The sequence below is a fragment of the Mastigoproctus giganteus genome, chromosome 1 (genome assembly GCF_048544385.1).
Source record: "Mastigoproctus giganteus isolate SK-2022 chromosome 1, ASM4854438v1, whole genome shotgun sequence".
NCBI classification, from domain to species: Eukaryota; Metazoa; Arthropoda; class Arachnida; order Uropygi; family Thelyphonidae; genus Mastigoproctus; species Mastigoproctus giganteus.
In genome coordinates, this window is record NC_143575.1 from 189,214,023 (window position 1) to 189,227,433 (window position 13,411).

General features: G+C 38.1%; 1 protein-coding gene across 1 annotated transcript in view; it reads left to right on the forward strand.

The window, feature by feature from the left end:
* LOC150091382 (uncharacterized) overlaps positions 1–13,411 on the forward strand; it is a 576,879-nt gene that overhangs the window by 527,396 nt on the left and 36,072 nt on the right. The window contains exon 12 of the mRNA XM_090390158.1: positions 4,638–4,837. Within this exon, the coding sequence (XP_090246284.1) occupies positions 4,638–4,837 (200 nt within the window). The remainder of the gene's footprint in view (positions 1–4,637; positions 4,838–13,411) is intronic.

The following is a 13,411-nucleotide window of genomic DNA, read 5'->3' on the forward strand; positions in this document are numbered from 1 at the left end:
TCTGCCTTGGGGGTTGCCGCTGTGTTGCGCGATGACCCAGTGCAAGCTCTGGCATTGGTGTTGGCAGCTGAGAGCTTGATGGGCCCCTCACTTGTAATCCTTCGAGGGCATCCACCCTGTCCTTCAAGCTCTCATATAGGCCCATAACAACGCTGAGTTGTCGCCTTATCTCCTTACACTCCTTGCATCGCACACACACAAAGACATCCCCCATGGCAGTATCATGTCCCATACTTGACTGCTCCACAAACATCAAGCAAATAGTGCATCTTACAAGGCTGTGATTCAGAGGACAACTGCCCCCTCAGTTCTCCCCTGGGCCACAGCATTCCCATTAGCTTGAGCCCTTTGCTTTGCTGCTCTGGTGTGAGTCATGATTTAGATTTACTTTCAATAAAATTTCAATTTCTGTACAAAATTAAATCCTAAACTTGTATCCAAACACAGTTATAACGCTATATTTATGTTTCAGTAACGAGTGTTATCTATGAAATATTTACGTTTCAGTAACGAGTGTTATCTACGAAATATTTACGTTTCAGTAACGAGTGTTATCTACAAAATATTTACGTTGCAGTAACGAGTGTTATCTACGAAATCCCTTTATATAACTTTCGTATCAAGTTATGTATTAATTATTTGTTTTTACTAATTATTTATGTTACGTAACCTAAGTGGTTATATGTATAGTTAAAAGTACAATTTAATTGCCAATGAAGTTCGACAAGATTAATAGATGCCAATGAAGTTCGACAAGATTAATAGATGCCAATGAAGTTCGACAAGATTATTCAAACCATCCACTTCCACAACAATGGAAGGAAGCCTCTTCCAACAATCAACCACTTGCTGGCTGAAGAGAAACTTCCACACATCTATCCTGCAACTATCCTTCCTCAAGTTAAATATACAAAGGGTACTAGGAAAGTTTTGCAATACAGCTTTGTTTATTTAATTTTTTCAAAATAATTTCCTCTACATTCAATACACCTCTCCATCCTCCGAAACCAATCTTTAAACCAGTTCTGCCAAGTTTCACTAGGGAGTAAATCACACTCGTTGTCCCAAGCCCGTAGAAGGTCCTCATCACTGGAAAACCGCCTCCCTTTTAGCTTCATTTTCACATGCGGGAACAGTGCAAAGTCGCAGGGAGCAAGGTCTGGTCTGTAGGGAGGGTGCTCGAGAAGTTTCAGTCCTGTCGTGGTCAAATATTCGGTGCAGGCTTTGGCGCGGTGAGCTGGAGCATTATCGTGATGGAGGTACCAGGTGTCCATTCTTGACTTTGGCCGCAGGTTCTTCATAGATCCAATGACTTTAGGCAGGCATTGTTCAGTATACCACTTAGCTGTGACTGTCTTCTGCGTGTCCAAAACGACACGTTCCACAATTCCACTCGATTTGAAAAATACAGCTATCATTTTCTTCTTTACAGATCGGGATTTTCTGACAATTACGGGTGTGTCGTCATCATCAAAGACCCAAACTTTGTTTTGAGCCTTGGTCGGCAGATCGTAATAGTACAGCCAAGTCTCGTCACCTGTCACGATGTTGTTCACATACCGAGATTGTCCCTTATCAAACTTTTTTAACATCTCCCGGCACCAAGTCACACGTCGCGTCATCTGCTCTTCAGTCAGTTGATGCGGCACCCAGAGAGAACAAAGTTTCTTCACATGCAAATGATCTTGCAGAATCGAACAAATTGCTGGTGCATTTAGGCCCAAAGTATCCTCTATCTGTTGGTAGGTCACTCGCCTGTTTTCGTCAAGCATTTTCTTCACAGCAGTAACGTTTTCCTCCGTAACTGACGTTCGTGGCTTTCCCGGCCTCTCAGAATCCTCCAGAGTGAAATTTCCCCTTTGGAATTCTCTATACCACCTGAATATCGTTGTACGATGTGGACAATCATCATCTAGTGCAAGAGTCATTTCTTCTAAGCACTGGTCTATGGTTAAACCACGCACGAAATTATACCGAAAAACTGTCCTTATCTCATTTCGTGACCACGATGGCATCGCAAGCACTTTACACTCTCACTACTAATGAATAACTGAGCCCATCGACTTGGCGCGGCGGCTACTATGCACGTATGAACATGTCTCAAAATGCAGCAACAAGCAGCTTCCTGTGATTCATTGTTGCGTCATATTGCAAAACTTTCCTAGTACCCTTTGTATGCTCCCCTCATGTATGTCTCAGCAAGAGGAAGAATGCCATTCACATTCAGCTTACTCAATCCAGTCAAGGCCTTAAACACATCAGTCAGATCACCCTGCAGGTGCCTAGTCTCCAGACTGCAATTTGTGGAACTGAAGCCTTTCTAGGTAATTGCACCCTTTTGTTTCCTTCACCAATCTGGTTGCCATTCTCTGCACCTGTTCCAGCAGATCTACATCCATCCTAAAGTGAGGCCTCCAGATCTGTACATGAGACCTAACCATGGCCATGTACAAAGGGATAATCACCTCCTTATCCCTACTAGCAAATTTTCTACATATCTTTGACAAAAGTCTGTGAGCTGTCTTGGCAGCATGTCTACACTGCTCAGAGAATTTTATGTCTGACTGCACAATCACCCCCAGGTCTTTTTCATTTTCCACTATGCTGAATGTAGCATCACATAGTTGGTACATTAATCTGGGATTACTGCTACACGTATATACTACCTTGCATTTATCAACATTAAACCTTAGCCGCTATTTTTCAGCCCATCTGTCTAATTTTTCTAAATCTTGTTACACTAGTAAACCATGATTGCCCTCGTCAACCTCCCTGCTAACCCTGTATCGTCTGCACACTTTGACATTAAGCCTGATATGTTCATCAGTATCATTAATAAATATTGAAAACAACAATGACCCAGCACTGAACCCTGGGGAACTGATAACACTGGTCCACAAAGAGCAGTGCCTATTCATAACCACTGTCGAACTTCTTCCACTTAAACATCCCTTTATCCATAGCAGTAACTTTCTCTTAATGCTGCATTGCCGCAGTTTATACAGTGGTATTTTATGTGCAGCAGTAACAAAAGCCTTTCTGAAATCCAAGTATGTTATATCAATTGGCGCCTCCGTAGTCAGGTGGGAAGGAGCAGCAGTGTGTAGCACACACTTCTTGATTAGACCGGGGTTCGAGCCCATGACCACCAAATATGGAGGATGCGGAAAGGTCAGGGAATGACCACCGCATATCCCCAGAGCAATATGGCCTTAGTTGCTAATGCTCCTAAAAACCAAATAACAAACATTATATCAAAATTATTTTTTGTATCGAATTCCTTGGTCACTGCATCATAGTAACCTATCAGATTGTTTAGACAAGACCACCACTTAACAAATCTATGCTGTGACTGCAGTAAATTGCATTCCTCTGCAGCTGCATTACTTCTTCAACCAGTGACTCCATTATTTCTCTGGAACAGTTAAACTGACAGGTCTTTTATTACTCATGTCACCTTTTGATCCAACTTTATTCAGCTTCAAGAAGTGCTCTTCCACTTTCCTTTCAGTTATCACAGTCATTTAGCTCCCCTTTAGACTGATAAACTACTGGCACACCCTTCCCTAAAGAATTCCTCATGTGAATGTAGGTGAAAAATACCTATTCAGTTTATCAGGAGTCTGGGCAGGGTCATCAACAGTTAACCCATTGACATCAAGTGGCCCAGTATGATTCAACTCTTTCCTTCTACTGTTAATATAAGCATAGAAGTCCTTGCTGCTTTTCTTGGTATTCTGCTCCAGAGACTTCTCATAATCTGCCGGAACTTGCTAACCTCCTTTGTGACTTGATTATAGACTAATTTATATGCTTCATGCACTTTTCTTGTCTGCCACGTGTCTCAATAGTTCATCTGACATCCATTTAGGTCTAAGCTTTGAACAGTATTTCTTTGTTGGTGTGAAAAGCTTAGTGGCTTCTTTGATTACATCCCCGAATGCTTCCCATTTAGAATTTGCTGTTTGACCTAACCAAGTTAGTTGGTCCTACTGCATAGAATTTAAAAATTGTTTGGGACCACTGTAGTCACTCTACATGAAGTAAAAGTCTATCTCTTTACTCTTGACTGTAGTTATGTCTTTAATTAAATTCCACATTAATTCAGTGTGCTTGCTGCCACCCATTGGGTCTTTTACCTGTAGATTCTTAATGCATGTAGAATAATCACTGCGGATAACCAAATCAAGAGTACTGCTTCTGCTAGTTGCCTCTCTGACATGCTGTTGCTGCTGTAGAAAACAGTCATCCAAGAAATCTGCAAAATTTTTGCTAGTATGTGAGTGATCAACTCACAAATTTCTGTCAACATCTGGAAAGTTAAAATCCCCTATTAGGACATTCTGATTTACTGACCCACTGTTTCTCTGTAAAGTTTCAGACATTTCAGATTATTTCTCATTAATGTTTCAGACAACATTAATAAGTACTTTTCCTATTCCATTACTTCTTTGCATGATCCAAGAAATAAAAATAAGTTTTCCCCTCATATGTTGACTTCATTTCAAAATACAATAATATTTATTAAGTTTTTTTTTTTTTTGTTTTCCCCTCAATACTTCTTCATTTCAAAATACAATAATATTAATTATTTTTTTTTTTTTTTTTAATACTGTACTATTATTTTTCTTTTACAGCTGGAATCTCCAGAATCTCCACTTAGCTATAAAGGAGATTTGATTCTAGCACTGAAATATGTTCCTCCAGATGTCACTATGAAAAAGCGTAACAAACGACCAGGTGTCCCAGCCAAAGGATCTCTGCATGTTCTTGTGAAGGAAGCAAGAAACCTTATGGCTACTCGTTCCAATGGGACATCTGACCCATTTTGTAAAAGGTTGGTATTATATATGAAACTTAGGTAATTATTTGAAAAACTGTAAAAGTCTAATGTAGCAGACCCCCAACCTTTTGAGCCTATGGGCAAATTTGAGAATGAGAGAGAGAGAGAGAGAGAGGCATGTACCAACCACTCAATTTGAGGCAAAATGTAGCACAATTAATGAAGAGAAGAATTCCAAGTATAATAAACCACAAAGTGTGACATATTGAATACATATAAAGCAGTAAAATCGTGATATGGATACAGGCAACATTCCACACATAGTTACACTGTGTTTTCACAAGCTTACTGGTAATATCCTTCACTAGCTACTAAGAAGTAAAATACTGCTTGCAAACACTCTGATATGCCTTAGCATGTGAACAGCATTGACATACCTAGTGAGATTATAAACCCACAAGGTATGTGCATTCCCTATTTATATCATGGCCTTCGTTATTCATTGTGGCTTCTTCCCACAGACACCCAAAAAAGTCTCGACAGATGCCATAGTGTTCACAGATATTGTGTTGGGGACCACTAGTCTAATTGTTATTTAATAATCTGTCTTTCTGATTTAATCAATTATAAGCTGCTGTTTTAAAAATGGGAAGAAAATGAAATCAAATTGTTGTAGCCTGTTTTTTAACAAAAGAATGAACTTTCTTTTTTATAATGAAGTTGTGTGTTCATTTATAATTACTTGGTTTTTACATGCACACATACATTTTTATTATTAATTCAATTTTTCTGAATAAATTATATATATATATATATATATAAAAGTTTGTATTAATATATTGAATAAAGTATGCATAAATGGATGTGAAAGTTACACAAAGTACCAATAACTAGAAGGGTGTGGAAAGTAGAAAAAGAAGTGTAGTAGATTTGTGAGAGGTGAAATAATGTTAATATTCTAAAGGTTATGATGAATTAAGAGAATTATAGGCTGAATTACCAAGCCAATAGATAGTGGGAGAACTGTAAAGTAAAATTAGTACATCAAAATACTAATGAAATAAAATAAAATAAATGCAAATAAATAAATACGAGTACAGAGAAGGGCAACAAGATTAGTAAATGGAACAAAGGGGTGCTCTTACGAAGAAAGGCTTAAGTTTTGCAAATTACAGTGTCTGGAGACTAGGCACCAGCGAGGTGATCTGATAGAGGTGTATAAAGCCTTGAATGGTTTGAGCATGCTCAATGCTGATGGGATTCTTCCTCTAGCTCAGAATAATCACCTGAGAGGGCATAAATTCAAATTGAGGAAAGACAGATGTAGGATAGACGTGCGTAAATTTGCCTTTAGCCAGCGGGTGGTTGGTTGGTGGAACAGACTTCTATCCCTTGTAGTGGAAGTTGATAGCTTAAATAAGTTTAAGGCTCAGCTGGACAGGTATTTTGAACGAACAGAGGGGTGAAGTGGAAGTGGGGTTTTTTTTTTTTTTTTTTTTGGCTGATGCTGCATAAGCTTTCTTTCTTGCATCAAATGCCTCTACTAATGCTAATAGAAAATGAAAATAAAATGATAGTGTTATAGCTGTCATCAGATATGGGGGGAAACATATTTAGAAAATGGTCAAATATAGGTAAGGCAAATATGCTTGATCTGATGTCAGCTAAAATAAATAAATACATGATGAGGTATTTCATTAGTGGACTATACCTGACGATGCATCAGGAACTGCGTTTCTATACTTTTCCATGGTAGTAGTAGAAATAGGATTAATATAAACAATGATAGGTCAAAAAGCAACAAAAATGAAATTAGCACATTCTAATACAGTATGGATAAGGTAGTCCCAATGCAGTGTAATTTATTTAAGTAAAAATAAGGATCAAGTTAATATAGATATGTAGAATTTAGTATAGAATTTAATTATGTATTGATAGGATTTAAATTATTCGATAAATAAATTTGGAACAAGCACATGGTTTAGGGTGAGGTATTAAATCAAGGATGAGGAAGGGAAAGAGGAGTATTTTAAATAAATAAAGACGAAAAATAGCAATAGAATTAGGATAGTAGGAATGTTCATATCACCCTCTAGTAACTAATAGTTTTATGAACGGGAAGTACAGAAGAAATAGACAGCAGAAAAGCAAAGAAAAAGCTATTAAATAACACAGCTTGCTGGGGTTGTGAAGCCGAATCTTATATAAAAGGGAGCTAATACCAAAATGCTTGTAATGAAATGAAAAATATATGTCGAAACATGCCGAGAAATGAATCTAAAATGAAACCTAAAGTATAATAAGAAAGTGAAAGAGTGAACGATACCTGGAGTATTTCAAGAAATGCATAGCAGAAACAAGCCGGCAGGAAAAAATATATACATAGCAGATGGAAAAAGGCAGGGGGATGATGCGCACATGTTCAGTAGAGTAGATGAATGCATGCAAACTTCAACCACATTAGCAATATAACTACATGATAAAGCAATTTATAGCAATCATATGTAACTTTTTAAACATTGCCTTTAGAGGTTACATTTACACATATATATATATATATATTGTGTTTTTCAGTATATACTGTAGTTAAAAATTATTTTAACTTAAGATTAACTAAGCAGAGCATATGTATAGTATCAAATCAATCAAGAAATCAAGATTAGTTAATCATGCATCCATATCCTTTTTTTTTTTTTTTTTGCTCATTAGCAAGTACACTATTTCGACACCACACCACAAATATTGTGTACTGTGCCAGAAGTTCCTGTGCAGAAGCAGTATATTAGATACAGGTATCGGTTATGGGCGGGAACTTCACATCTTCAACTTTTTGATCCTGTTTTCTACTGGAGCTGATCACCCAAATGAGGCAACATAAGAATGGGTTGTGGTGTGCTGTCCACATCCCCATATAGAAAAATTGTTGAGCCTCTGTGACACTAGAAAATACTTAGTTCAAGATAGCAGCAAATTAATAGTGTTCAAAACTATAAACAGTGAGGAGGTTGTGAGTGTAGATATTAGGTATGCAAAATAACTGTAATTTGTTAAGAGAACTGTAGAAGGGGATTCTGGTAGTAGTTGGATGGTGTTGCACTCTACTGGGTGAGCAAAAAGTATTTAGACACCTTTCCATGAATATTGTGTACTGTGTCAGAACCCCCCCCCCCCAGTGTGTATGTATTGGCTCAGACATACAGTCAGGATTCCAGTATAAATCTCATTTGTTTGTCTGTGAAGCAGCAGCAGTATGTTAGAAGCCAGCATGGACTGCGGATCGGAACCCTTAGACTTTCAATATGTTATGGCAGTTGGGTGCTACATCAGTAACTTTTCTGCCTGCACAATTATAAGTCATCTGAACCTTTCAAAACCCAAATGGCAGATCTTATTCAAAGATGGTCGATAGTAGGTGACATGTCAATAAGAAAACAGACTCTCAAACTCACAGAATGTGTGTGATGAATTGTAAAAAGGGTAGTTCGTGACGTGCATGTCATGCAGAAAGCATCATGAATAAGGTCCAAGAGACCATAGTCATACATCGTCCATCTGTAGGGAGCTTATATCAGCTCCCAACGATGGACGATGATATAAGCTCCCTTGAGTTCAGTGGTAGAGCATTTGTTCATAAGCCTAATATGTCATAGTGTGAAAAGATATTTTAAGTGGCACCATTCTTGACATTAATGGAGAGACTAGAACATTGGCAGAAAATACTATGAATGATGATTGCTACCTACTTATAAATATTTTTGTATTGTATATTATTTTATTTTATTTTTTTTATGTAAACCCCAAACACAAGAGGTATTAGAACCTATAGTACTTAGTACCGTGCTTGGGTTGAGAAGACGAAAGAAGATATTTGTTGACATTAGACTTGAACTTCTGTAGACTGTAATTTTCAGGAAATACATATGAAGGAAGGTTGTTCCAGAAAACAGCAGTTGAATGAATAAATGAGTAAGATGAAAAGTTGGTTCTGTGAGTTCGAAGTTGGACACTAAATGGATGTTGGCTGGTGGCAGCATGTTTTTGAACTGTTTTGAAAGAGAGAGCGGGAATTATAGAAGCCAATTCTGAAGAACAGTTCCCATGGAAATATCTGTAGAAGAGGCATGGGTCAGAAACAGTATGTCTATGAGACAGCAAGTGGAGAGACTCTGTTAGAGATGAATCATTAATTAACCTAACTGCCCTCTTCTGAATGGAATCAAGAAGCCTGACAGAGGTTTTGGGGGCACTGCCCTAAATGTGGGAACAATATTCCATGGTAGGGCAGATTTGCAACTTGTAAAGAGTGAACAGCTGTTTGGAAGAAAAGTAATGCCAAGAGCGAAAGAGAAAACCAAGTTTTTTAGATGCAGAGGAAGCAATATTTGTAATGTGTTTGTGCCAAGAGAGAGAGAGAGAGATTAGTAGTCAGGGTAATCCCCAAAAGAGATATATCATGTTGCCTAGAAATCGGAGTGTCACCAAAGATAAGCATAGGAGCAGAAGAATCCTTTTTGTGAGATATAAGACTAGACTGAGTTTTAGAAGGATTGAAATCAACTAAGTTGTCTTTGTCCCCTGAAGAATTACCTGGAGATCGGCATTTAAGGAATTGGTAGCGGATATTCAAGAAGTTGAAGCTGATTGAGCAGGGCAAGGTTTCTCAAAATGGAAAGTGGAATGCAATGTGCAATCATCAGCAAAACTATGGATAGGATTTCCAGTCAATGGAAGAAGTCATTAATATAGAGGAAAAGTGTGAGAGAAAGAACCGAACCTTAAGGGACACTAGCATTAGTGGAGAAGTTAGAAGACAGAGAGCCATCGACCATCACCCTCACTGAGCAATCAGAGAGAAAACTGGATAACCAATTACAAAAAATAGTTGGCAAACCATAAGATGGAAGCTTGTTTAGAAGACCTTTATGCCAAGGGTTCAAGCCCATCACCACCAAATACGGAGGATGCGGACAGGTCAGGGAATGACCACCGCATATTCCCGGAGTAATATGGCCTTAGTTGCTAATGTTCCTAAAAAACCAAATAACAACTAACAACCTTTATGCCAAACACGATTGAAAGCCTTTGAGATGTCCACCAAATACGGAGGATGCGGAAAGGTCAGGGAATGACCACCGCATTAGGCCAAAATGGATGTCAGATGAACTAATGAGGCATATGGCAGAGAAGAAAAATGCATGGGATACTTACAAATTAACACATGACACAGAAGCCTATGATAGATACAAGTTGATATGCAACCACGTTACAAAGGAGGTTAGGCAGGCGAAGGCAGATTACAAGAAATCCTTGGCAAGGGATGCAAAGAAAAACAGCAAAGAGTTCTTCACTTATGTAAACTCTAGAAGGAAGGGGATGAATCAGATTGGTCCACTTGATATTGATGGGTCAACTGTTGATGATCCTGCTCAGGTAGCTAACAAACTAAATGAATATTTTGCATCGACATTCACACATGAGGAGTTATTCAGCAAGGGGAATGCCAGAGGTGTATTCAACTCTAGCAGTAAGCTACAGAATCTTGAAATAACTGGGAGTAAAGTGGAGGAGAAACTGTTGAAGATAAACACAAGAAAGGCACCCGGGGTGGATGGGATCTATCCAGTTATATTAAAGGAGGCAGCAAAGGAAGTAAGCAAACCCTTAGCCATAATTATGAGAGCTTCCTTGGACTCAGGGGAGGTACCCATAGACTGGAAATGTGCAAATGTGACCCCAATTCACAAAGGAGGATCAAAGGCTGACACAAGTAATTATAGACCTGTGAGCTTAACTTCTGTTCCAGGAAAATTAATGGAGGCACTGGTTAAAGAAGCACTGCAGGATCATTTAGACAAGACTTCAGTTATAGCTCAGACACAGCATGGTTTTGTTAAGGGGAAGTCTTGCCTGACCAACTTGATTGGATACTATGATGCAGTCACAAAAGAACTGGATGCAGGGAATAACTTTGATATTATATACTTGGATCTTAGAAAGGCTTTTGATACTGTTGCACATGGAAGACTGCTACACAAATTGGAGCAGTGTGACATTGGAGGCAAATTGCTGCTATGGATAAAGGGGTGGTTGAGGGGGAGAAGACAGAGAGTGGTAATCAATGGACACTGCTCATCGTGGACTAATGTTATTAGTGGAGTCCCTCAGGGCTCAGTGTTGGGTCCATTATTGTTTTCTGTATTTATAAATGATATTGATGATGGTATATCAAGCTTAATGTCCAAGTTTGCAGACGATACAAGGGTTGTCAAGGACACTACTGACACTGTGCTGCTGCAACAGGATCTGGAAAGGTTGAGCAGATGGGCTGAGAGGTGGCAAATGAAGTTTAACATTGACAAATGTAAAGTACTACACATGGGAAACAGCAACCCCAGAGCAACGTATCAACTCTGTGGTACTACACTGACAGTGGTAGAGAATGAAAGGGACTTGGGGGTGATTGTGCAGGCAGATATGAAGTTCTCTGAGCAGTGCAGACGGGCTGCAAGAGTAGCTCATGGAGTATTGTCAATGATATACAGGAATTTTTCCAGCAGGGATAAGGAGGTGATTATTCCATTGTATAAGGCAATGGTCAGGCCACACCTAGAGTACTGTGTACAGGTCTGGAGGCCTCATTTCAAGAAGGATGTAGAGCTGCTGGAACGAGTACAGAGAAGGGCAACACGATTAGTGAATGGAACAAAGGGGTGCTCTTACGAAGAAAGGCTTAAGTTTTGCAAATTACAGTGTCTGGAGGCTAGGCACCAGCGAGGTGATCTGATAGAGGTGTATAAAGCCTTGAATGGTTTAAGCATGCTCAATGCTGATGGGATTCTTCCTCTAGCTCAGAAAAATCACCTGAGAGGGCATAAATTCAAATTGAGGAAAGACAGATGTAGGATAGACGTGCGGAAATTTGCCGTTAGCCAGCGGGTGGTTGGTTGGTGGAACAGACTGCCATCCCTTGTGGTGGAGGTTGATAGCCTAAATAAGTTTAAGGCTCAGCTGGACAGGTATTTTGAACGAACAGAGGGGTGAAGTGGAAGTGGGTTTTTTTTTTTTTTTGGGCTGATGCTGCATAAGCTTGCTTTCTTGCATCAAATGCCTCTACTAATGCTAATGCTAATATCCCGGAGCAATATGGCCTTAGTTGCTAATGCTCCTAAAAACCAAATAACAACAACAACAACTTTGAGATGTCAAGAGCAACTGCTTGTGTTTCTCCGAACTTTTCCATTGAATTTGTCCATGAATGGGTAACATAAGTCAGAATTTTACCAGTGAATCGGCACTGATGGAATCCATACTGGTGATCGTTGATCAGATGGAAGGTTTCTAGGTAGTTTAAGAGTTGGTGGTTAATTGATTTCTCCATTATTTTAGAAGGGTTAGCCAGAGTTGTGTGTGTACAATAAAGTGTGGGTACGCATTATGTTCTACATTTGCTCCAGGTGACAAATTTTGTATTATTGGTACTAAAGTAAGTACAAAGTGATTTTATATTTTTCCTCTTTCTAAATTTTTATTAAGATAGTTTAAGAAACTAATGAACAATTTTCAAATTATATGTGTGGTTAACTATTTTTGCTTGAAAATAGGCTAGAATTGAATATACATGTACTTTGAAGGCTTATCTCTAGCAAACATTCACAAACTACATTTTCACTGATCACTGTCTGTAAAATTTTCTTTGAAATGCTTTGATTAAAAGCATTAAAAAGCATTGTCTGAATTCTGTTTTTTCTTAGAAAGTTACTTATTTTTAAAATTTTTGCAGATCCTAGTAGATGATGCCATACTATTGGTTGATATCTCTGAAAGTAGAGTATATGAAAAACTTTTTAAGGTCGTATCTTAGAAATTTGAAATAATTGGAAGAAAGTAATAATTGGATATTCTAAATTGATAGTAGAATAGTCAAGTATTCCATTATTAATTCTAATTCAGTTAAAATTAAGAGCCACTCCATGCCACATATGTATGCAAATTTGTGTGGTTTATTGGTATAAAATGTATTTGGAAAATAAATTCCCTAAAAGGTGTGATCAGTATCCTATACCAGCTTGCAGTTGCCATAATGTTTGAAAGCCCAATCTGGGGACTGTTATCAATTGTAAATGGAATAAATTAAAATAATATAAATAAATAAGGGTTATAAGAAATCAAAAGGGTTGAAAAATGGAAAAAAAAGAGGGATGTACTAAGTGAGAGCAGGATGAGAAGGAATCATTTGTTGAAAAGAATGAAACAACTGAATTAATATTAGAGGAATTTTAAAGTTAGTGCAAACAGATACTAGATTTTGATAAAAGAGGTAGATATATTCTTCTAAGAAGAATTTGTTTACCTGTTATCAAAGGCATTTAAAATGCCTTTGATAACAGGTAAACAAATAAATAAAGATAAAGATATGACTGGTTACTCTGAGAATATGCTAAATAATTATGAACCATTTCAGTTTATGAAATTAATCAAGCATTGCTGAGAAGAGTTTGTCTCATCTGCTGCAGTTCAGTATGACACAGAACCAAGCTCTATTTTGAATCATGTCAGGCCTGCCTGAAAGATCATAAAATTTGCTACGGGAACCATCTCTATCAATATATTGTTTGTATATTTTTTTGT